Here is a 25,508-nt window from a genome sequence, read left to right as displayed (position 1 = left end):
GATCTCATATATTTATTCTAACACCATTTTTTATTTGAATATTTTGTCATATATTTATACTTATTGTGGTGAGCTCAGGTCATGGCGTCTTTCTTGCGTGGTTGCACTTTTGCTCTGCTTTGCACACGTTCCCCATGAAATCCCTGCTTTTTCCCTGTGTTTATAATAAAGATTTTTCAATATATACATTTTGGATCCTATGGTTGTAATTTAGATTTTTCAATATATACATTTTGGATCTTATGGTCGTAATTTGTGGTCTCTACACCCCCCTTTTGTGTTCAAAATAGTTTGTAGAATCTAGTGTGTTATAGAGGTCTGAACCAGAGGCCACCAAAAAATTCTTGTGTTCCTAACGTCATACAGTAGGGGACATCTGACTTTCAAATTGTTTGTACAACCCCTAGCAAAAATTTTGGAATCACCGGCCTTCATCCAGTTGTTTAATTTTGTAGAAAAAAAGCAGATCACAGACATGGCACAAAACTAAAGTTATTTCAAATGGCAACTTTCTGGCTTTAAGAAACACTAAAAGAAATCAAGAACAAAAAATGTGGTAGTCAGTAATGGTTACTTTTTTTAACCAAGCATAGGGGAAAAATTATGGAGTCACTCAATTCTGAGGAAAAAATTATGGAATCATGAAAAATAAACAAACAAAAAAACACTCCAAAACATCACTAGTATTTTGTTGCACCACATCAGGCTTTTATAACAGCTTGCAGTCTCTGAGGCATGGACTTAATGAGTGTCAAACAGTACTTTTCATCAATCTGGCTCCAACTTTCTCTGATTGCTGTTGCCAGATCAGCTTTGCAGGTTGGAGCCTTGTCATGGACCATTTTCTTCAACTTCCAACAAAGATTTTCCATTAGATTGAGATCCGGACTATTTGCAGGCCATGACATTGACCTAATGTGTCTTTTTTCAAGGAATGTTTTCACAGGTTTTGCTCTATAGCAGGATGCATTATCATCTTGAAAAATGATTTTATCATCCCCAAACATCCTTTCAAATGATGGGATAAGAAAAGTGTCCAAAATATCAACATAAACTTGTACATTTATTGAAGATGTAATGACAGCCATCTCCCCAGTGCCTTTACCTGACATGCAACCCCATATCATTAATGACTGTGGAAATTTGCATGTTCTCTTAAGGCAGTCATCTTTATACATCTTATTGGAACGACACCAAACAAAAGTTCCAGCATCATCACCTTGCCCAATGTAGATTCGTGATTCATCAGTGAATGTGACTTTCATCCAGTCATGCACAGTCCATGATTGCTTTTCCTTAGCCCATTGTAATCTTGTTTTTTTTCTGATTAGGTGTTAATGATGGCTTTCGTTTAGCTTTTCTGTATGTAAATCCCATTTTCTTTAGGCAATTTCTTACAGTTCGGTCACAGACGTTGACTCCAGTTTCCACCCATTCGTTCCTCATTTGCTTTATTGTGCATTTCCTGTTTTGGAGACATAGTGCTTTAAGTTTCTGGTCTTGACGCTTTGATGTCTTCCTTGGTCTACCAGTATGTTTGCCTTTAACAACCTTCCATGTTGTTTGGATTTGGTCCAGATTTTAGACACAGCTGACTGTGAACAACCAACATCTTTTGCAACATTGCGTGATGTTTAACCCTCTTTTAAGAGTTTGATAATCCTCTCCTTTATTTCAATTGACATCTCTCGTGTTGGAGCCATGATTCATGTCAGTCCACTTGGTGCAACAGCTCTCCAAGATGTGATGACTCCTTTCTAGATGCAGACTAACGAGCAGATCTAATTTGATGCAGGTGTTAGTTTTGGTTATTAAAATTTACAGAGTGATTCAATAATTTTTTCCTCAGAATTGAGTGACTCCATAATTTTTCCCCTATGCTGGGTTAAAAAAAGTAACCATTACTGACTACCACATTTTTTGTTCTTGATTTCTTTTAGTGTTTCTTAAAGCCAGAAAGTTGCCATTTGAATGACCTGAAGTGCCATGTCTGTGATCTGCTTTTTTTTCTACAAAAACACCTGAATGAACATCCTCCAAGGCCGGTGATTCCATAATTTCTGCCAGGGGTTGTAGTATATCTTCTTTGTCATACAGGCCTCATCCTCACGCAAACAATTCTTTCTTCTGTGACTAACGCGATACATCGCGTCATATTTCACCTTGGAATTTACTGTTGTTGAAATTCAGCTGTTTGCAGAGGTGGTGCAGAGTTTAAAATCTATTTTTTTGTTGCAAATACTGTGCTCCTGCCACACTATCTGAGCAACATGCTTGGGAAAAAGCGAGGCCATGGTGGAAGGGGAAATAGGCTTGGTGTTCAATGTGTGTGTGGGCTAAGTGGTAAGGTTAGTGAAAGCACCAGTGAACCAACAATGTCACATCCTATAGAAATACATCTGACAACTTCTGTTACTGGATAGGCTCCTCCACTGCCTTTCTTTGGCAGATGTACAGTGGTACACCTTGTTGAGGAGGCCCAGAAAGAGCATGTCCTTAAGTGGATGCAAGCACAGCTTCAAGTGGCCTTTCCTCCTCTTCCTCCAATTCAACATCCCACCCAGTACAGTCCACAGAGGTGGCACCCAAATACCACTTGCTTCCTTTCACGTCCCAACTCTCCATCTGTACTGTACAACTGATTGTACAGAACCACAGATGGGTGAATCTGAGGAGGAAATCTGCACCGATGTCCAAATTTTTTTTAGCTTGGATCTGGGCTGGATAAAGTAGGGTTTGAATAGCATCCTGACCCTCATCATCAGATGTTAACCCCTGGAGGGGGAGGTGATCCTGATGAGACTCAGATATCTGAGGCTCTCATGGACTGTACTGTGCTGTCAGGGCAGGAAGAGGAAGAGGGCATCTCCATGGGTGAGGAATGTGAAAACACAGAAGATGATGAGATGCTAGATCCCAGTTGGAGTGAACATGGAGGCACACAGCTGAGTAGGTCATCTGAGGAGGTTATGTTGTGCCGTATGTAGCAGACATGTAGCATGCAGCAACGATGAGCAATGCATCCTCAGCCACAATTGTGGCTGTGAACAGTAGCATACGCGGGTCTGCAGATCACAGAGGTGGCAAGGGTTGCCTAGTCTGGGCCTTTTTTTACTCTGCAAAGGATGAGCCAACTCACGTAATCTGTCAACTTTGCAAAAAAAATTGAGTAGAGGTAAAAGTGCAATAATTTGACTACTGCATGTATGAACCTTCACATGCGCAATCACCATGCGTTACTGTGGGAAATCCACTGTGCAAAATTGTGGACCAGCAGACCTTAACAATCATCGGCCACGCCATGAATCGCATCTGCTGCTTCTTCCTCCTCCTCGGTTACTGTGCCAACTATTGAGAAGCATGTCTTTGACCACAGAACCTCAGGTTCTTTACCCACTCAAGTCACATTGACTGAGAGCTCACCGTCAGCTGTAACGGAAGCATACATGCCTACTGTTTTTGACCGATCTCAAAGCACATCACAACTTTCTAAATCCACCTTAATATCTCCGCCTGCATCTCTCTCACGGTCCAGCAGTTTGTCGGGTTTACCATACTCCAACCTCTCTTAGCAGTGCAGCCAGCCCATGCTACCGCAGATGTAACAAAGTAAAAGATTGTTTCCTCCTACACATGACAAAGCTAAGAGGTTGAACTACACACAGATCTCCAATCTGTTGACCATGGAAATGCTGTCTTTCTGCCTAGTAGATATAAATGGTTTCCAAAAGCAAATGGCTGTCGCAGTCCCCCACTACCAATTGCCTATTTGCCATTACATTTCTAAGAAAGCTGTGCCTGCGCTACACCAGCATGTTGCAGACAACATCACCCGTTCCTTGACTAAATCTATGTCTGCCATGGTGCATTTCACCACAGACACTTGAACAAGTCAGCATGGGCAATGGATTTACATCTCGCTGACTGGGCACTGGGTGACTCTGGTGGCTGTGAGGGCAGGTGCTAATCCACAAGTGTTTTGGAATCCTCAACCTCTACATTTAACACTTCCTCCACTGCTTCTGCCTCCTCCTCTATCTCCTCTAGGGACTCCACCTGCGCTCTCAAACTCTGCCTTAATGAGACACGCATTCTAACAGTGCAGAGCGAATCCCCACCACCTCCATACTGCGCAGCCAAGGCTCACAGCAATCAGGCAATGTTAAAATTGATATGCCTTGGAGATTGCAGTCATACAGCTGAAGAGTTGTGGACAGCTCTCCAGGCTGAGTTTGATCAATGGCTGTCTCCGCTGAACCTGAATCCATGGAAGGCTGTGTCCAATAATGGTGCGATCCTAATGGTGGACCTACGGCGAGGCAAGTTCACACACATGCCTTGCATGTCTCACGTTCTCAACCTGGTCATAGTATTTTCTCAGCCACTATCCTGGCCTGGGTGAGCTGCTTCAGAACGCACATAAGCTGTGTGCTCATTTACGCCGTTTGCACCCCTCAGATCATCGACTTGCATTGATACATAGGGTTTTGTCCATGCCAGTTAACAGATTGATATTTGCCGACATGGTGGAATTCCACTCTGCACATGTTGCAGCGACTGTAGCAGCAGCAAAAGCCCTGATGCAGTATGTCATGTCGTATAGCCTGGACCAATGCAGTACAGACGCAGCATATATCATGTTAACTAAATGGGCACAGACTAAAGACCTCTGAACCCTTCTGCATAGTTTTGAAATGACTACTAAGATGTTTAGCGCTAACAACGCTGTCATCAGCATCATTATTCCAGTCAACTATATGCTGGAGCAGACTTTCAATAGCCTGGGGGAGGAGATGGTGGTCCCAGAAGAAGAGGAGGAAGTAGAGAAGTATGCAGGAAGGGATAACATTGTCTCTAAGTTTCAGACTGTCTTCACATAGGTGGGTTCCAAGGGTGGGTGGATTAGTGCGATCGAGGGGGGCTGTTGATTACAGATAAACTGTTATCGAAGGTACAAGATCCAGGGAACAAATGGAGGATGAAGAGGTTATGGAAAAGCAACTTTAAGATGAAATGGATAATCCTCCCCTCTCTATTGTTCATGGTTGGCGGGAGGGGATGGAGAAAACAAGCATCATTGTTACCCAGCCATCAACACACCATGGGCTTTGACCTCATGGTAAAGCCCGACATATGAGTGCCATCTTGCTGCACTATCTGCAACATGATCTCCATATAATTATGATTAGCAATACTGCTGAATACTGGGTTGCCACTATGTTAGATCCATGTTATAAAACCCAATTTTGTCAGATGCGTCCCGCCCTGGAAAGGGACCCGTGAATGTTGGAGTATCGAAACACGCTTTTACACAACCTTAAGAGAGCTTTTCCCCAAGACATTAGTGAAGCACACAATTTGCACGGCAGCACTAGAGTTCCAACCTTCGGCATGACAATTTGTCAACAACAAAACATTAGCAGCAGCAGCAGCGGTGGTGTAAGTGGAAGAAGAAATTTCTGTGAGTCATTTGACAGTTTTTTTAGACCAGCTCATGCACCAGCACTACAGAGTCTAAGTCTTACACATGGTGAATGAAAGGAGAGGATGGTGCAGGAGTATCTAGAACTGAATATCAATACCATCAGGGAGGGTTTTGACACCTTCACATTTTGGTCTTCCAAGATGGATGAGTGGCTTGAGTTCGCCACACACGCCTTAGAGTTTTTATCATGCCCGGGAGCCAGTATTCTCTCAGAACGTGTCTTCAGCACTGCTGGTGGTGTCCTGATGGATAAGTGCAGCCGGCTGTCCCCAGAAAGTGTAGACTGCCTACCTTTCATCAAAATTAACAATTCATGGATCTCCAAGGGCTTTCACACCCCAATCGCAGACTGTACAGACTAGGTGATATTGCAATTTTTTAGTGTGATGCATTAATGTCATGTAACTGCACTCTGTCATATCTTAAAGCTGTGTGCACACGATGCAGATTTAGTGCAGTTCTGCAGCGTTTTTTCTGCTGCAGAAAGCTGCAGAACTGCACTGTGATGTACAGTACCATGTAAATCAATGTGAAAAAAAAAAGCTGTGCACATGGTGCAGAAAAATCCGTGCAGAAACGCTGCAGATTTCAAAGAAGTGCATGTCACTTCTTTTGTGCAGAACTGCAGCGTTTCTGCACCCATTGACTCCCATTTTGTGGGTCAAATCTGCATAAAAACTGCAGATGTAAATACCATCTGCAGATTTTATGCGGATTTGGGTGTCAAAACTGCAGCAGAAGGAAGTGACATCAGTGATGTGGAGGAAATGTGTGGGCGGAGTGTAGCGAAAATGGAGTCGTATGGTAGAAATGGTATGTATAGTGTGTGTGTGTGTCTGTGTGTCTGTCTGTCAGTAGTGACTCATTGTAGTCATTCGTCGAGTGGGACTACTTCTCCCATCGAAATGTGATGATGGGAGAGTTGTCCCATCGTCAGGCGACTGACTACAATGGGTTAAAAACACAAACACACATATAACATGTAGTACATACTCACCACATACGTCCCCGAAGGCCACCATCCACGATCATCCTTGTCCCAAAATAAAAAAAATAAAAAAATCTTTTCCGTCGTAATTAGTGTTGAGCATTCCGATACTGCAAGTATCGGGTATCGGCCGATATTTGCTGTATCGGAATTTCCGATACCGAGATCCGATACTTTTGTGGTATCGGGTATCGGGTATCGCAACAACATTAATGTAATAATGTGTAAAAGAGAGAATTAAAATAAAAAATATTGCTATACTCACCTCTCCGACGCAGCCTGGACCTCAGCGAGGGAACCGGCAGCATTGTTTGTTTAAATTTCGCGCTTTTACTTGGTTACGTGAAGTCCCGGCTTGTGATTGGTCAGGGCGGCCATGTTGCCGGGACGTGGACCAATCACAGCAAGCCGTGACGAAATTACGTCACGGCTTGCTGTGATTGGTCCGCGTCCCGGCAACATGGCCGCCATTAACCAATCACAAGCCGTGACGTCACGGGAGGCTGGACATGCGCGTATTTTAAAAAGCGCACGTGTCCAGCCTCCAGTGACGTCCCGGCATATGATTGGTCACGGCGCCATGTTGCCGGGACGCGGACCAATCACAGCAAGCCGTGACGAAATTACGTCACGGCTTGCTGTGATTGGTCCGCGTCCCGGCAACATGGCCGCCATTAACCAATCACAAGCCGTGACGTCACGGGAGGCTGGACATGCGCGTATTTTAAAAAGCGCGCGTGTCCAGCCTCCAGTGACGTCCCGGCTTATGATTGGTCACGGCGCCATGTTGCCGGGACGCGGACCAATCACAGCAAGCCGTGACGAAATTACGTCACGGCTTGCTGTGATTGGTCCGCGTCCCGGCAACATGGCCGACATTAACCAATCACAAGCCGTGACATCACGGGAGGCTGGACATGCGCGTATTTTAAAAAGCGCGCGTGTCCAGCCTCCCGTGACGTCACGGCTTGTGATTGGTTAATGGCGGCCATGTTGCCGGGACGCGGACCAATCACAGCAAGCCGTGACGTAATTTCGTCACGGCTTGCTGTGATTGGTCCGCGTCCCGGCAACATGGCCGCCCTGACCAATCACAACCTGGGACTTCACGTAACCAAGTAAAAGCGCGAATTTTAAACAAACAACGCTGCCGGTTCCCTCGCTGAGGTCCAGGCTGCGTCGGACAGGTGAGTATAGCAATATTTTTTATTTTAATTCTTTATTTTACACATTTATATGGATCCCAGGGTCTGAAGGAGAGTTTCCTCTCCTTCAGACCCTGGGAACCATCAGGAATACCGTCCGATACTTGAGTCCCATTGACTTGTATTGGTATCGGGTATCGGTATCGGATTGGATCCGATACTTTGCCGGTATCGGCCGATACTTTCCGATACCGATACTTTCAAGTTTTGGACGGTATCGCTCAACACTAGTCGTAATCCATAGTATAGGTTGTCCCACGGCGTCCTCCGGTGATACACTGCAGGAGTTAATCGCTCCTGCAGTGTATCGGAGCTGCCCGTTTGTTTCCTGGAGTTAAATGAACTCCGGGAGCTCACTTTACGGCAACTGAACTGCCGTGAAATTTCTCACGCAGCAGTGTCGTAAAGCGAGAGTCCCGGAGCTAATTGAACTCTGGTAAACTCGCGCGCATGCGCAGGCACACTGCAGGAGCTTTAGCTCCTGTCATTGTGTTTGGGAAGCCGTGGAGAGCAGTCACATCTCCTGGTGTGGCTATTCTCCATGGCAGATCATCGTGGGACACTCGATATTAATGGACTACGTCGGAAAAGACTACAGATCATCAAGGGATTTGTAAGTATGGTAAAATTTAGAATATTAAAATACTTTTTCCTGTGTCTTTTTTTTGTGTTCAGTAATTTGGGGTTAATAATGGATAGGCGTCTTATAGCCGCCTCTCCATTATTAACTGGGGTTAACGTCACCTTACAATGTCAAGGTGACGTTAACCCCTTATTACCCCATATCCCACCGCTACACGGTAGTGGGAAGAGAGAGGCTAAGCGCCAGGTTTGGCGCATCTTAGAGATGCGCCATTTCTGGGGCGGCTGCGGGCTGGTAGTTGTAGCCGGGGGGGGGGGGGCAATATCCATGGCCCCTCTCTAGGCTATGAATATCAGCCCGCAGCTGTCTGCGTAGCCTTTCTGGCTATAAAATATAGGGGGACCCTATGTCATTTTTTTCTGGGGTCCTCCTATTTTAATAGCCAGTAAGGCCATGCAGACCGCTGTGGGCTGATATTCATAGCCTGGGAAGATTAACCCCTTCCCTGGCTACAAATTAGCAGCCTGCAGTCGCTGGCTTTCCCTTTCTGGACATGAAAATTGGGGGGGAGCCTATGCCAATTTTTTTTGAGGGGTTAATAATGGATAGACGTTTTATAGACTCCTCTCCATTATTAACTGGGGTTAACGTCACCTTACAATGTCAAGGTGACGTTAACCCCTTATTACCCCACTAGATGGTGGCCCGATTGTAACGCATTGGGTATTCTAGAATATGCATGTCCACGTACTATATTGCCCAGTCACGTAGTATATTGGCCAGTCAGGTAGTATATTGCCCAGCTACGTAGTAGATTGCCCAGCCACGTATGTCACAGGTTAAAAAATAAAAAATCATTATATACTCACCTTCCTCCGCCTTGGACTAGGAAATGACTAGGAAATGACATCACGTAAATATATATATATATATATATATATATATATATATATATATATATATATGTTTTTTTTTTTAAACTTTTATCTCTTTATTTAGCTTTAAAAAGCTGACAAATCAGCATAAAAAATGCATACAAAACGCACTAAAAACTCACTAAAAACGCACTACAAAACTGCACTGCAAAAAACGCACTAAAAATGCATGAAAAACGCACAAAAAACGCATAAAAAACGCACAAAAAACGCAGGAATTGTCAGCTGCGTTTTCTGCCAGAAGATGCAGATTTTGTGCAGAAAATTCTGCACCAAATCTGCATCGTGTGCACGTAGCCTTAGTGTGGATTCTGTGCCTTATGTGGCTGCTGCTGATGTTAAAAAAAATTGTGGAAATGTGAACAGTCATGGTTGGTCTACATCTGCTGGGTTAGCTGTAGTGGAAGACGTGTTGATCCCAATTATACTATTTCTATTCTCGTGACTAGGGTTGAGCGACTTTTATTTTTATAGGATCGGGTCGGGTTTCACGAAACCCGACTTTCTCAAAAGTCGGGTCGAGTGAAATCGTCCGATCCTATAAAAAAGTCGGGGTCGGGGTCGGCCGAAACACGAAACCCAATGCACTGCAATGGGATACTATGGTTCCCAGGGTCTGAAGGAGAGAAAACTCTCCTTCAGGCCCTGGGATCCATATTAATGTGTAAAATAAAGAATAAAAATAAAAAATATTGATATACTCACCTCTCCGGAGGCCCCTGGACATCACCGCTGGTAACCGGCAGCCTTCTTTGCTTAAAATGAGCGCGTTTAGGGCCTTCCAGAACGTCACGGCTTCTGATTGGTCGCGTGCCGCTCATGTGACCGCCACGCGACCAATCACAAGCCGTGATGTAATTCTCAGGTCCTAAATTCCTCATTCTAGGAATTTAGGACCTGAGAATTACGTCACGGCTTGTGATTGGTCGCGTGGTGGTCACATGAGCGGCACGCGACCAATCAGAAGCCGTGACATCATGGAAGGCCCTAAACGCGCTCATTTTAAGCAAAGAAGGCTGCCGGTTACCAGCGGTGATGTCCAGGGGCCTCCGGAGAGGTGAGTATATCAATATTTTTTATTTTAATTCTTTATTTTACACTTAAATGTGGATTCCGATACCGATTTCCGATATCGCAAACATATCAGAACTCGGTATCGGAATTCCGATACCAGATTCAGAAGATCGCCGACCTCATGGCTGACCCCACACAGGGGTCGGGTCGGGTTTCATGAAACCCGACTTTGCCAAAAGTCGGCGACTTCTGAAAATGGCCGACCCGTTTCGCTCAACCCTACTCGTGACATTTATTCTACTTCAGTGGTGTTAGACCCTCATTTTTTAAAATGTGAAAACTCCAGGTTGGGTGTCCATCTGCTGCATTGGGTGTAGTGAAAGACCTGTTGGTCCCTATTATACTATCTATACTGTGGTGAAATTGATGCCACTTGGTATTGTCTATCAATAATTTTTGGAAATGTGAGCGCTCCTGATTGGGTGTTCATCTTCTGGATTGGGTGTAGTGGAAGACCTGTCAGTCCCAACTATACTATTTCTACTCTCGTGAAATTGATGCCACTTTTGTGGTGTAAGGCCCTCATTTGTTTAAATGTGAGCACTCCTGGTTGAGTGGCCATCTGCTGGATTGGGCGTAGTGGAAGATCTCTCAGTCCCCAGTATACTATCTATACTGTGATGAAATTGATGCCACTTTGGTATTGTCTGTCAATAATTTTTGGAAATGTGAAAACTCCTGGTTGGGTGTCCATCTGTTGGATTGGGTGTAGTGGAAGACCTGTTGGTCCCTATTATACTATTTCTACTATTGTAAAATTGATGCCACTTTGGTGGTGTGTGTGAATAATTTTTGGAAATGTGAACACTCCTGGTTGGTTCTCCTTCATGCGTGTTGACTGTAGCAGTAGACCTCCGAGACCTTCAGGCCTCCACTTCCTTGAACTCAACTACAATGTTAGTCAACAAAACTGATATTTGTGCCACCCGAGTGTTGCTCAGCATGAAATAAGGTAGAGGTGTTGCATGTGGTATCAAGGCTCCCAGCAAAGGAGGCCTACACCGATCCCTCACCCAACTCGTCTAAGGCTATGTGCACACATTGTGGATTTACTGTGGATCCGCAGCATTTTTTGCCATGCATAAATGCTGCAGATCCGCAAGTGATTTACTGTACAATGTAAATCAATGGAAAAAAAAATACTGTGCTAATGGTGCGGAAAAATCCACACGGAAAAGCTGGAGATTAAAAGATGGAGCATGTCACTTCTTTTGTGTAGATATGCAGCGTTTTTGTACCCATTCCATTATAGAAATCTGCAAGGGTAAAAATGCATGAAATCCGCACATGCATCCGTGTGCAGTGAGATTATGCTATTTTCTAGCATGTAAGCATCTGTGTGACATCCGTGTGAATTCCATATGGCACCCGTATGGTGAGATTTTCTCATCGGCTTGCAAAATAGACATATAATGGATTCATGGGCTCAAATATTCATGAAAACATATATATATATATTTATATATATACATATATATATATATATATATATATATATATATATATATATATCTAATATATAAAGCTGAATGTGTGTATGTGTGTATGTATGTATGTATGTGTGTGTGTATGTCCGGGATTGGCATCTGAACCGTCGCAGCTACAGCCACAAAATTTTGCACAGTCACACGTCTGGACCCCGAGAGCGTCATAGGCTATGTTATGAGGCAAAATTTTAACCCCGCGCGTTCCAATTCACCAAACAATTTTGCCCCTATCTACATAATGGGGAAAAAATGAAAGGAAAGGTGTTGGAGGCAAATTAACAGCTGCCAGATGTGAACAAGGGGGACTTAAAGAATGAGAGCGATGGCGCCAAAGAGTATATACTGTACAATTGCTAAGGTGGGGACCCGACATGGGATAATCACCACACCACCACGGGGATATGAACACACACACAAAATGCGCCACACACTACCACGTGCTCGAACACATATATCACCCTCAGCACACATTTCACCACGCATACACCAACCTCGCCACATAAAAGTCGAAACACAAAAGTCGCCGCTCAAAACTCGCCACGCGCAAAACTCTCCACATGCAAAACTCGCCACACGTGCAAAACTCACCTCATGGAAAACTCGCCACATGCAAAACTTGCACACGCAGAAAAATTGCCACATGCACAAAAGTTGCAACACATGCAAAAGTTGCCTCACACAAAACTTGCACATACTCAAAAGGCACCACACATAAAACTCGCCACGCGCAAAACTCGCCATACGCAAAACTTGCTGCACACAACTTGCTACACTAACCTGTCACATGCAACTCGACAAACAAAAAGTTGCTACACGCATGTCGCCACACAAAACTCATCTCACAAAAGTCACTACATGCATGTCGCCACACGCAACTCAACACTCACAGCTTGACACACGAAACTCGCCCTAAAACACACACAAGTCTGGTATTATCCTTCAAAAATAAAAATCTGATTAATAAGCAGACAAACTACAAGAGCAACAAATGTACCATATAGGAATCCGGCAGCTGTCAGTCACATGACCAGTCTATTATGTGTATGTGTGAGCTAATATATACTGCCAGGGGGTGGGCTTACTGTTGGCTGGGGATTTATCAGGCTGCCAAGTTAGCTTACAAATACTGTGGTAAAAATACTGACCAAATAACGTGTGAACGAGGGCTAATACAGGAGGAGATGACATACAGATATATACTATATACAGGAGGAGATGACACACAGGTATATACTATTTACAGGGGAGATGACACACAGGTATATACTATATACAGGAGGAGATGACACACAGATATATACTATATACAGGAGAGATGACACACAGGTATATACTATATAGAGGAGGAGATGACATACAGGTACATACTACATACAGGAGGAGATGACATACAGGTATATACTATATACAGGAGCAGATTACCTACAGGTATATAGTATATACAGGAGGAGATGACATACAGGTATATGCTATATATAGGAGGAGATGACACACAGATATATACTATATATAGGTGAGATGACACACAGGTATATACTATATACAGGAGATTACATACAGGTATATCTAATATATAAAGCTGAATGTGTGTATGTATGTATGTATGTGTGTATGTCCGGGATTGGCATCAGCACCGTCGCAGCTACAGCCACAAAATTTTGCACAGTTACATGTCTGGACCCCGAGAGCGTCATAGGCTATGTTGTGAGGTGAAATTTTAACCCCGCGCATTCCAATTCACCAAACAATTTTGCCCCTATCTACATAATGGGGAAAAAGTGAAGGGAAAAGTGTTGGAGGAAAATTGACAGCTGCCAGATGTGAACAACGGAGACTTAAAGAATGAGAGCGATGGCGCCAAAGAGTATATACCGTACTGTTGCTAAGGTGGGGCCCCGACATGGGATACTCACCACACACGGGGATATGAACACAAACACAAAATGCGCCACACACTACCACGTGCTTGAACACATATACGACCCTCAGCACACATTTCACCACACACACACCAACCTCGCCACATAAAAGTCGAAACACAAAAGTCACCACTCAAAACTCGCCACACGCAAAACTCGCTACATGCAAAACTCGCCATATGCAAAACTAGGCTCACGCAAAACTCGCCACACGCAAAACTCACCTCATGGAAAACTCACCTCATGCAAAACTTGCACACACAGAAAAATTGCCACATGTACAAAAGTTGCAACACATGCTAAAGTTGCCTCACACAAAACTTGCACATACTCAAAACGCACCACACATAAAACTCGCCACGCGGAAAACTCGCCATGCACAAATCTTGCTGCACACAACTTGCTACACTAACCTGTCACATGCAACTCGACACACAAAATGTTGCTACATGCATGTCACCACACAAAACTCATCTCACAAAAGTCGCTACATGCATGTCGCCACACGCAACTCAACACACACAACTTGACACATGAAATTCGCCCTAAAACACACACAAGTCTGGTATTATCCTTCAAAAATAAAAATCTGATTTAATAAGCTGACAAACTACAAGAGCAACAAATGTACCATATAGGAAATACGGCAGCTGTCAGTCACATGACCTGTCTATTATGTGTATGTGTGAGCTAATATATACTGCCAGGGGGTGGGCTTCCTGTTGGCTGGGGATTTATCAGGCTGCCAATAGCAACCAATCACAGCTCAGCTTCTATCTTGCTACAGTTAATTAATCTGAGCTCTGATTGGTTAATATAGGCAACAAAGACATTCTCAGTATAACAAAGCTAATATATGTTGTGAAATGCTTCTATTAGCTTAGTTTTTTGCCTTTTAATAATTACATTTCTATCTATTTGTTTTGTGGTTTTTGCGTGCAGAATAAATTTTTGTTAACACATTCTATTTTGCTAACAGCAGTCATTAACCCGGGCGAAGCCGGGTAGTACAGCTAGTAATATATAAAGCTGAATGTGTGTGTGTATGTATGTGTGTGTGTATGTCCGGGATTGGCATCTGCACCGTTGCAGCTACAGCCACAAAATTTTGCACAGTCACACGTCTGGACCCCGAGAGACTCATAGGCTATGTTGTGAGGCAAAATTTTAACCCCGTGCATTCCAATTCACCAAACAATTTTGCCCCTATCCACATAATGGGGAAAAAGTGAAAGGAAAAGTGTTGGAGCCAAATTGACAGCCAGGAGGAGATGGCATACAGGTATATACTATATACAGGGGAGATGATATGCAGCTATATATTATATACAGGAGGAGATGACATACAGGTATATACTATATACAGGGGAGATGACATACAGGTATATACTATATACAGGGGAGATGACATACAGTTATATACTATATACAGGGGAGATGACTTACAGGTATATCTAATATATAAAGCTGAATGTGTGTGTGTGTGTGTGCGTGTATGTCCGGGATTGGCATCTGCACCGTCGCAGATACAGCCACAAAATTTTGCACAGTCACACGTCTGGAGCCTGAGAGCGTCATAGGCGATGTTGTGAGGTGAAATTTTAACCCCGCGCATTCCAATTCACCAAACAATTTTGCACCTATCTACATATTGGGGAAAAAGTGAAAGGAAAAGTGTTGGAGGCAAATTGACAGCTGTCAGATGTGAACAAGGGGGACTTAAAGAGTGAGAGTGATGGCGCCAAAGAGTATATGCCATACAGTTGCTAAGGTGGGGCCCCGACATGGGATACTCACCACACACAGGGATATGAACACACACACAAAATGCGCCACACACTACCATGTGCTTAAACACATATCACCCTCAGCACACATTTCACCACACATACACCAACCTCGCCACATAAAAGTCGAAACACAAAAGTCGCCGCTCAAAACTCACCACGCGCAAAACTTGCCACATTCAAAACTAGGCTCACGCAAAACTCGCCACATGTGCAAAACTCACCTCATGGAAAACTTGCCACATGCAAAACTTGCACACGCGGAAAAATTGCCACATGCACAAAAGTTGCAACATATGCAAAAGTTGCCTCACACAAAACTTGCACATACTCAAAACGCACCACACATAAAACTCGCCATGCGCAAAACTTGCTGCACACAACTTGCTACACTAACCTGTCACATGCAACTCGACACACAAAAAGTTGCTACATGCATGTCGCCACACAAAACTCATCTCAAAAAAGTCGCTACATGCATGTCGCCACACGCAACTCAACACACACAACTTGACACATGAAACTCGCCCTAAAACACACACAAGTCTGGTATTATCCTTCAAAAATAAAAATCTGATTAATAAGCAAACAAACTACAAGAGCAACAACTGTACCATATAGGAAATACGGCAGCTGTCAGTCACATGACCTGTCTATTATGTGTATGTGTGAGCTAATATATACTGCCAGGGGGGAGGGCTTCCTGTTGGCTGGGGATTTATCAGGCTGCCAATTTAACTTACAAATACTGAGGTAAAAATACTGAGCAAATAACGTGTGAACGAGGTCTAATACAGGAGGAGATGACACACAGATATATACTGCATACAGGAGGAGATGACACACAGGTATATACTATATACAGGGGAGATGACACACACATACATACTATATACAGGGGAGATGACACACAGGTATATACTATATCCAGGAGGAGATGACATACAGGTATATACTATATACAGGAGAGATGACACACTGGTATATGCTATATACAGGGGAGATGACATACAGGTACATACTATATACAGGGGAGATGACACACAGGTATATACTATATACAGGAGGAGATAACACACAGGTATATACTATATACAGGAGGAGATGACACACAGGTAAATACTATATACAGGAGGAGATGACATACAAATACATACTATATACGGGGGAGATGACACACAGATATATACTATATACAGGAGGAGATGACACACAGGTATATACTATATACAGGAGGAGATGACATACACAGATATATACTATTTACAGGGGAGATGACATACAGGTATATACTATATACAGGAGATGATATACAGGTATATACTATATATAAGGGAGATGACAAACATGTATATACTGAGGGGAAAATGAGAGGTGTGAGGTGAAAATGAGGGGTGTGAGGTGAAAATGAAAAGGTGTGAGTGCAAAATGAGAGGAGTGAAGGGGGAATAGTGTAGTGATCGGAAAATGACAGATGTGAGGTCGAAATGACAAGTGTTAGGGGAGAATGAGAGGAGTGAGGGGGGAAAGAGAGGAGTGAGGGGGAAAATAAGAGGAGTGAGGGTGAAAATGAGAGGTGTAAGGGAGAAAATGAGAGATGTGAGGGGGAAATGAGAGGCATGATGGGAAAATAAGAGAAGTGAGGTGCTATAACTAACCACAGATATTTACTATGCCCAGGCAACGCCGGGCTCTTCAGCTAGTATATATATATATATATATATATATATATATATATATATATATATATATATATATATATATAGTTCATAGAGAGCTAGATAGTGCTCACACAGGGTTAATGGCAGCGTTAGCGGACCGCGTTATCCCGCGGTGTAACGCACTCTGTTAACGCTGCTATTAACCCTGTGTGACCAACTTTTTACTATTGATGCTGCCTATGCAGCATCAATAGTAAAAAGATCTAATGTTGAAAAAAAAAAAATTATATACTCACCGTCCATCAGCCCCCGGTTCAGAAACAGGCCTTTCCCGCTCCTTGCGACGCTCCGGTGACCACTCCGTGCATTGCGGTCTCGCGAGATGATGACGTAGCGGTCTCACGAGACCGCTACATCATCATCTCGCGAGACCGCAATGCACTCTTGGGACCGGAGCGCATGAGGAGCATCGGTAAATGCTTCACCTGCATTCGGGGGCCCTACGGAATGTGAGTATATAACAATTTTTTATTTCAATACTTTTTTTTCAACAGGGATATGATGCCCACATTGCTATATACTACGTGGGCTGTGCATCATACTATGTGGGCTGTGTAACCTACTATGTGGGCTGTGCAATATACTACGTGGGCTGTGCAATATACTACGTGGGTTGTGCAATGTACTACGTGGGCTGTGCAATATACTATGTGGGCTGTGCTATATACTACGTGGGCTGTGCAATGTACTGCGTGGGCTGTGCAATGTACTACGTGGGCTGTGCAATGTATTACGTGGGCTGTGCAATGTATTACGTGGGCTGTGCAATATACTACGTGGGCTGTGCAATGTACTACATGGGCTGTGCAATGTACTACGTGGGCTGTGCAATGTACTACGTGGGCTGTGCAATATACTACGTGGGCTGTGCAATGTACTCTGTGGGCTGTGCAATGTACTATGTGGGCTGTTCAATGTACTACGTGGGCTATGCAATGTACTACGTGGGTTGTGCAATGTACTACGTGGGCTGTTGTGAATTCCGTTCTTGGGCTCCCTCCGGTGGTTATAAGTAGCATTTTTGTGGGTTCTGCTCTTGGGCTCCCTCCTGTGGTTTTGAGTGGTATGGCTGCTTCTTGGATTTAGCATCAGCAGCTGTTTTCACTGATCGTCTTTCTGGCTCGGCTATATTAGTCTGGCCTTTTCCCTAATTCAATGCCAGTTGTCAATTGTTGAGCTTGGAGTCATGGCTCTCTGAGGATTTCCCTGTCACTCTGACCATTTCAGCAAAGCTAAGTCCTTGCTTGTCTTTTTGCAGTTCACTTGTTGTGGACTTTGTTGTTTTGCACTTTCTATGTTTTGCTCATTTGTCCAGCTTATCAGTATGTATCTAGTCAGCTAAGCTGGAAGCTCTGGGCAGCAGAGTTTGCCCTCCACACCTTTAGTCAGGTGTGGAGATTTTTGCATTTCTCTGCGGTGGACTTTTTCTAGTTTTTATTACTGACCGCACAGTGTTCTGTCCTGTACTAATTCTTTCTAGCTAGTAGTGGCCTCCTTTGCTAAATCTTGTTTCATACTACGTATGTCATTTCCTTCTCCTCTCACAGTCATTATTTGTGGGGGGCTGTCCTATCCTTTGGGGATTTTCTCTGAGGCAAGATAGCTTTCCTGTTTCTACCTCTAGGGGTAGCTAGATCTCCGGCTGTGACGAGGTGTCTAGGGAGTGACAGGAACATCCCACGGCTACTGCTAGTGTCTGTGTTAAGATTAGGAACTGCGGTCTGTATAGTTACCACCTGCTCAGAGCTAGTCGCATGTCGTTCCTTAATCACCAGACCATAACAGTGGGCTGTGCAATATACTATGTGGGCTGTGCAATGTACTATGTGAGCTGTGCAATGTACTATGTGGGCTGTGCAATGTACTATGTGGGCTGTGCTATATACTACGTGGCTGTGCAATATAGTATGTGGCTGTGCAATATACTACGTGGGCTGTGCTATATACTACAAGGGCTGTTATACACTATGTGGGCTGTTATATACTACGTGGGCTGTGTTATACACTACATGGGCTGTGTTATACACTACGTGGGCTGTGTTATATACTGCGTGCGTGGGCTGTTATATACTACGTGAGCTGTGTTATATGCTACGTGGGCTGTGTTATACACTGCATGGGCTGTGTTATACACTACGTGGGCTGTGTTATACACTACGTGGGCTGTGTTATACACTACGTTGTGTGTTATATACTGCGTGCATGGGCTGTTATATACTATGTGAGCTGTGTTATATGCTACGTGGGCTGTTATGAACTAAGTGGCTGTGGTATATGCTATGTGGGCTATTATACACTCCGTGGGCTGTGCTGTATACTACGTGGCTGTGCTATATACTCCATGGGCTGTGCTATATACTCCGTGGGCTGTGCTATATAATCTGTGGGCTGTGCTATATACTACGTGGCTGTGCAATATACTACGTGGCTGTGCTATGTACTACGTGGATGTGCTATGTACTATGTGGCTGTGCTATTTGCTATGTGGGCTGTTATATACTACGTGGCTGTGCTATATACTACGAACAATCAGTGACAGGCGCAGTCACCAATTTCGCTAATTGGTCGCGGCCGGCCGATTCCTGTGTATAAATTGCATTATTCTAAAATCTTCATAAATAAACTACATACATATTCTAGAATACCCGATGCGTTAGAATCGGGCCACCATCTAGTATAAATATATATACAGTCATGGCCAAAAGCATTCACACCCCTGCAATTCTGTCAGATAATACTCAGTTTCTTCCTGAAAATGATTGCAAACACAAATTCTTTGGTATTATTATCTTCATTTAATTTGTCTTAAATGAAAAAACACAAAAAGAATTGTCCTAAAGCCAAATTGGATATAATTCCACACCAAACATAAAAAAGGGGGTGGACAAAAGTATTAGCACTGTTCGAAAAATCATGTGATGCTTCTCTAATTTCTGTAATTAACAGCACCTGTAACTTACTTGTGGCACCTAACAGGTGTTGACAATAACTAAATCACACTTGCAGCCAGTTGACATGGATTAAAGATGACTCAACCTCTGTCCTGTGTCCTTGTGTGTACCACATTGAGCATGGAGAAAAGAAAGAAGACCAAAGAACTGTCTGAGGACTTGAGAAACCAAATTTTGAGGAAGCATGAGTAATCTCAAGGCTACAAGTCCATCTCCAAAGACCTGAATGTTCCTGTGTCTACCGTGTGCAGTGTCATCAAGAAGTTTAAAGCCCATGGCACTGCGGCTAACCTCCCTAGATGTGGACGGAAAAGAAAAATTGACTAGAGATTTCAACGCAAGATTGTGCGGATGTTGGATAAAGAACCTCGACTAACATCCAAACAAGTTCAAGCTGCCCTGCAGTCCGAGGTTATAACAGTGTCAACCCATACTATCCGTCGGCGTCTGAATGAAAAGGGACTGTATGGTAGGAGACGCAGGAAGACCCCACTTCTTACCCCGAGACATAAAAAAGCCAGGCTGGAGTTTGCCAAAACTTACCTGAAAAAGCCTAAAACGTTTTGGAAGAATGTTCTCTGGTCAGAAGAGACAAAAGTAGAGCTTTTTGGGCAAAGGCACCAACATAGAGTTTACAGGAGAAAAAAAGAGGCATTCAAAGAAAAGAACACGGTCCCTACAGTCAAACATGGCGGAGGTTCCCTGATGTTTTGGGGTTGGTTTGCTGCCTCTGGCACTGGACTGCTTGACCGTGTGCATGACATTATGAAGTCTGAAGACTAACAACAAATTTTGCAGCATAATGTAGATGTAGGGGCCAGTGTGAGAAACCTGGGTCTCCTTCAGAGGTAATGGGTCTTCCAGCAGGACAATGACCCAAAACAAACTTCAAAAAGCACTAGAAAATGGTTTGAGAGAAAGCACTGGAGACTTCTAAGGTGGCCAGCAATGAGTCCAGACCTGAATCCCATAGAACACCTGTGGAGAGATCTAAAAATGGCAGTTTGGAGAAGGCACACTTCACATATCAGGGACCTGGAGCAGTTTTCCAAAGAAGAATGGTCTAAAATTCCAGCAGAGCATTGTAAGAAACTCATTGATGGTTACCGGAAGCGGTTGGTCGCATTAATTTTGGCTAAAGGTTGTGCAACCAAGTATTAGGCTGAGGGTGCCAATTGTCTGGCCTATTTTTGGAGTTTTGTGTGAAATGATCAATGTTTTGCTTTTTGATTCATTCTGTTTTGTGTTTTTTCATTTAAGACAAATTAAATGAAGATAATAATACCAAAGAATTTGTGTTTGCAATCATTTTCAGGAAGAAACTGAGTATTATCTGACAGAATTGCATGGGTGTCAATACTTTTGGCCATGACTGTATGTGTGTGTCACTGACGTGTATATATATATATATATATATATATATATATATATATATATATATATATATACTTGAGAAAAGCTCATTAGGAGCTGAAACGTTGCCTGAATATGTGGGTAAATTAAACCCGGCACGTTTTATATTGGACTAATGGAGTGCTGCCTCTTTTTTTTGAAACCTTATATATATATATATACCTATACTATGTGTATACATTTATTTTATCTATTCTATTTTAACCTGTTAGTGTGATTTTACTGTACACTGCACTGAATTGCCGGCTTTTCAAAAGTACATCAGTGCGTATTTCTCGCAAGTCACACTGATGGTCCATGTGGTGTGCGAGTTTTTCTCACACCCATAGACTTTCATTGGCGAGTCTCGGCCAATATATGGTGCAAATCGCAGCATGCTGTGATTTTACTCGCATGTATAATATGGCCGAGAAAAAAACTGATGATGGGAGCTGCCCCACAGATTACAGTAACATTGGGCCGAGTGCTATGCGATTTTTTCTCGCATAGCACTCATTCATATTCCTCTCTAGAGTGACTCTGGCCTAACACTCTTTCTAACCAAGCAGGAAAAAGAACAGTAAATCACAGGCGCTGCCATAGTGTGAGTACAAAGGTGTATGTTCGCTGGATCTTTATTCATTTATATAACGCGTTTCGAAGTCAGGATGACTCCATCATACCTCATGAAGGATTCAACCAGACTTCAAAATGCGTTGTATGAATTATACTGATTTGGCTTTTAGCAAGACTCGTTAAAGAGTTGATTGTGACTTAGGATTGTAGGGTAGGATCGCTGCTTTCAACAGGTGGCGCTATAGAGTTCATGTCCTCTTTCTCTCTGAAGAGGCAATTTGCATATTAAAGACCCAGAGAACATACACCCTTGACATCGCTTTGTGGAATTACCGCTCTTTTCCTGTTTGGTTTGAATATGTTTCTTCCCATCAGTGTGTGGGACAGCAGTTAGAGCAGCAGCCCTACATTATTAGAAGTGAGGAGTTGTGCCAGGTCACAACCCAAGCAGGTGAGCATTTACAATCCTTTGCTCGTTGTGTCTTATATTGAGGGTAACACACTTGTAGCGCACTTTCTCTTTTCCTAACACTATATCTATCCCTAAGCCTAACCATAAAGCAAACCTTTGACCTAGCCCTGAGTCAAACCCTAGCCCTAATCCTAAATGGGGTAAAAAGTATAAAACTGTAATAGTATCTCTTAGTAATGGATGCAGACAGTTTTGGATTCCGTACAGCCTTCATTTATTTGTTGCTCTTCTATCATCTCAGTCACTGCTCATGCAAAGTGCAGCAGTATTGATTAGCAAGTGTAGCAGTATCATCAAGTATTTATGAGATCTATTTTATAATACAGATTGGGAAATCTGCAGACAGATCCCCTTTAGGCTGCCCATACTGATAGCATAGCAGTTTGTCTCTCCATTAGCAAAAATGTGTGACTGCCAAACGTACATGACACAGGAAGGTGTCTACAAAAAATTTGGACACAAACGTTCAAACTAAGCGCTATGCACATGGAATCACTAATGGCAGCTCATTATGGCCATGGCAGCTACTTTCCAATTTTTTTTCACCCAGCAATGGTATCACTACTTTGTGCAATGTGTAGTAATGAAATGTGCAGCAACAATACAATCAGTGGACAGGATGAGCAAATGTGGCTTTAGGTCATCAAATTTAGTTCTAGTATTTAGTGCATATAAAGATTGAACAGCTGATGCCGAAAGCAGAAACAATTTGTCTTAATGGGGTATATACTCAACTGATTGTTTCAATCTCAGCCGCTCCGTAATTATCTCTGATATGAGGAACTCAGGGCACATAGTACTTTGTCTACAATAATGTGTGCTGGATATCTGATGCTATAGAAGTCAGAATATTTCTTAGTTTCATTGAAGTTTTGGCCCAAATGGGGGGCGAGGATGTGGAGCGCCCGCTAGGACCGTGGGGTACTCGGGTCGAGTTTGGCAGTTCTTTGGGGATTGTCACGGCAGCAGTGACCTGGTCCATGGCCCTGGGTGTCCAATAAAATTGAGATGAAAGGGAAGGAAATAAGGTTTATAGGGGATTAGTTCTTGACGCCACCTGTGGTGTTCGGCAATGGATGGCTGACGCTGCTTAAGGGGACCGCTGGGGCCGATGGTGACATAACTGGGATGGTTCTGAACCCCACAGGTGGAGCGGGGCCCCAGGGCTACCAGTACTGTTGCAAGGAATTGTGGATGTTGGGGTGAGGGACTAAGGGTGCGAGAAATGACTGGAGGACACAAGGGCTGTAGTTTTCTTTACCTTTACTCGATGGCTGAAGGTACAGTCCAGGGCATGGGTAACAGATGGAAATGGAGATCTGAGCAGCTGGGAAGCAATTTAGGATCCACCTAGCCAGGTGGGTTCGGAGGTCTTCCTACTGCGCTGTCCTGTTAGGTCCTTGATGCTGTAAGCTCTGCTCAAGTCTCACTGTCTGACAGAATAAAAACTGTACCCGCATGGCAGGCAGCTTGAGCCTATTACAGGTGTCACTCCTTCGTGGAGGCTCTGGGCTCTGGTATGCTGCTGTGCCGCTGGGTGTTAGATGGGCCAGGAGACCTGAAGTCTCCTTCCCTCTGTATTTAGCTGCCGGGACTTCAGTACTCGAGCAACCACAGAATCAGGTGTCCAGTTTCTAGCGCTCAGCTCTGGGGTGAGCTTGGTTACAGCTCCACTCCCCAGGTTCTCCTCAACTTCCCTCCTCTCCTCTCAGACTCAGACTCAGACTAACTAACTCTGCCTCCAGGCCAGAACTTATGAGGAAGCTTCCCTGAAACTGGGTGTTAGAGCTCCCCCTTCTGGTCTGGAGTAGGGAAAAGTGTTGGATGCTGGTGTTACCTGGTAAGGGGACCCCTCCTTGCTTCCAGGCATGACATCACCCCCTGTGAAGGAGGCAATGCCACTGTGGCAACCAGACTCATGGGGTGCTACAGATGTGTTACCATTGTAGAGACATTCACTGATGAACCTTACCACATTAAGGGACATGATGATCATGAAGTTTATGCAGACGCCGGTGCCAGATGTGGCAAACTGCCAATACTTCTTGATGAAGTGCCAGTTTAATGATGCAAACTGTTCCATGGCGACCAGTCGGTAGACGACCACTGCAAAGACTGCTGTTAGCACTAGGGAGATCTGAATGGAGACATGTCAGTTAGAACATGAACACAATTGGGATTAACAAAAATTCTTTTGTAACTAATTTAGGAATGGTGGGTTACTTTTTGAGGTCATTTAAAGAGAATATTGCAAGGTTTCCTTTTCTAATTAGGATATCTCATTGTTTCTCTAGTCTGTGGTTCTAGAGGAGTTAAAAAATGACAACTCTCAACATGTCCTGACAACTACAGGCTGCCATCACAGACCATGTTGGCATATTGTTAGTGTTTTCCATAACTTTCTTATTTATCTCTGAGGCCTTCACCTTTGAAGCTCCTATTGATTTCTAAAGTTAAGGGAGCTTGGTAAAGAAGTCGTGCTTTTTGATATTTGGAAATATTCTGGTTACCTACACCCACAACTAGACAAAGTTTACTGCATATGCCGCTATTATTCAGTTTAAGTGATAAACCGTATGTAGACAAGCTCCAAAGTTCCCTCCTGTGATGGCTGCAGGTAGTCATAATGTTACATTTCATCAGTTCAAATTTCCAAGTTTTTTCATACATGCTTTTTTTTTTTCAAGAACTTTAAACAATTTTATCAGATTTTGAAATAATTGTGCTAATTTTATGCACTATATGGAGTCCCACTTTTTGTAATTTTCTTTTTTTTTTTGCTGATCAGTGGAAGATGTAAAGAAAATGTTCAATATATTTCACATTTTTTATCTCCATATTTTATTTTTTTATGACCACAATGGATCAATAAAATACATTGTAAATTGTTTCCATTTTAAGCACACCTTGTTTTATTTAGAACAAATGTGTTT

At 43.4% G+C, this 25,508-nt stretch overlaps 1 protein-coding gene across 4 annotated transcripts in view; it reads right to left on the bottom strand.

Moving 5' to 3' along the window:
• Positions 1 to 25,508, bottom strand: part of ANO3 (anoctamin 3) — a 704,489-nt gene that overhangs the window by 29,117 nt on the left and 649,864 nt on the right. For all 4 annotated transcript variants that reach the window (XM_077288029.1, XM_077288030.1, XM_077288031.1 and 1 more), the window contains one exon: positions 24,548 to 24,712. In XM_077288029.1, the coding sequence (XP_077144144.1) occupies positions 24,548 to 24,712 (165 nt within the window). The remainder of the gene's footprint in view (positions 1 to 24,547; positions 24,713 to 25,508) is intronic.

The sequence above is a fragment of the Ranitomeya variabilis genome, chromosome 2 (assembly GCF_051348905.1).
Source record: "Ranitomeya variabilis isolate aRanVar5 chromosome 2, aRanVar5.hap1, whole genome shotgun sequence".
NCBI classification, from domain to species: Eukaryota; Metazoa; Chordata; class Amphibia; order Anura; family Dendrobatidae; genus Ranitomeya; species Ranitomeya variabilis.
Note: the sequence above shows the minus strand (reverse complement) of the source record. Positions and strands in the feature narration are given on the sequence as shown.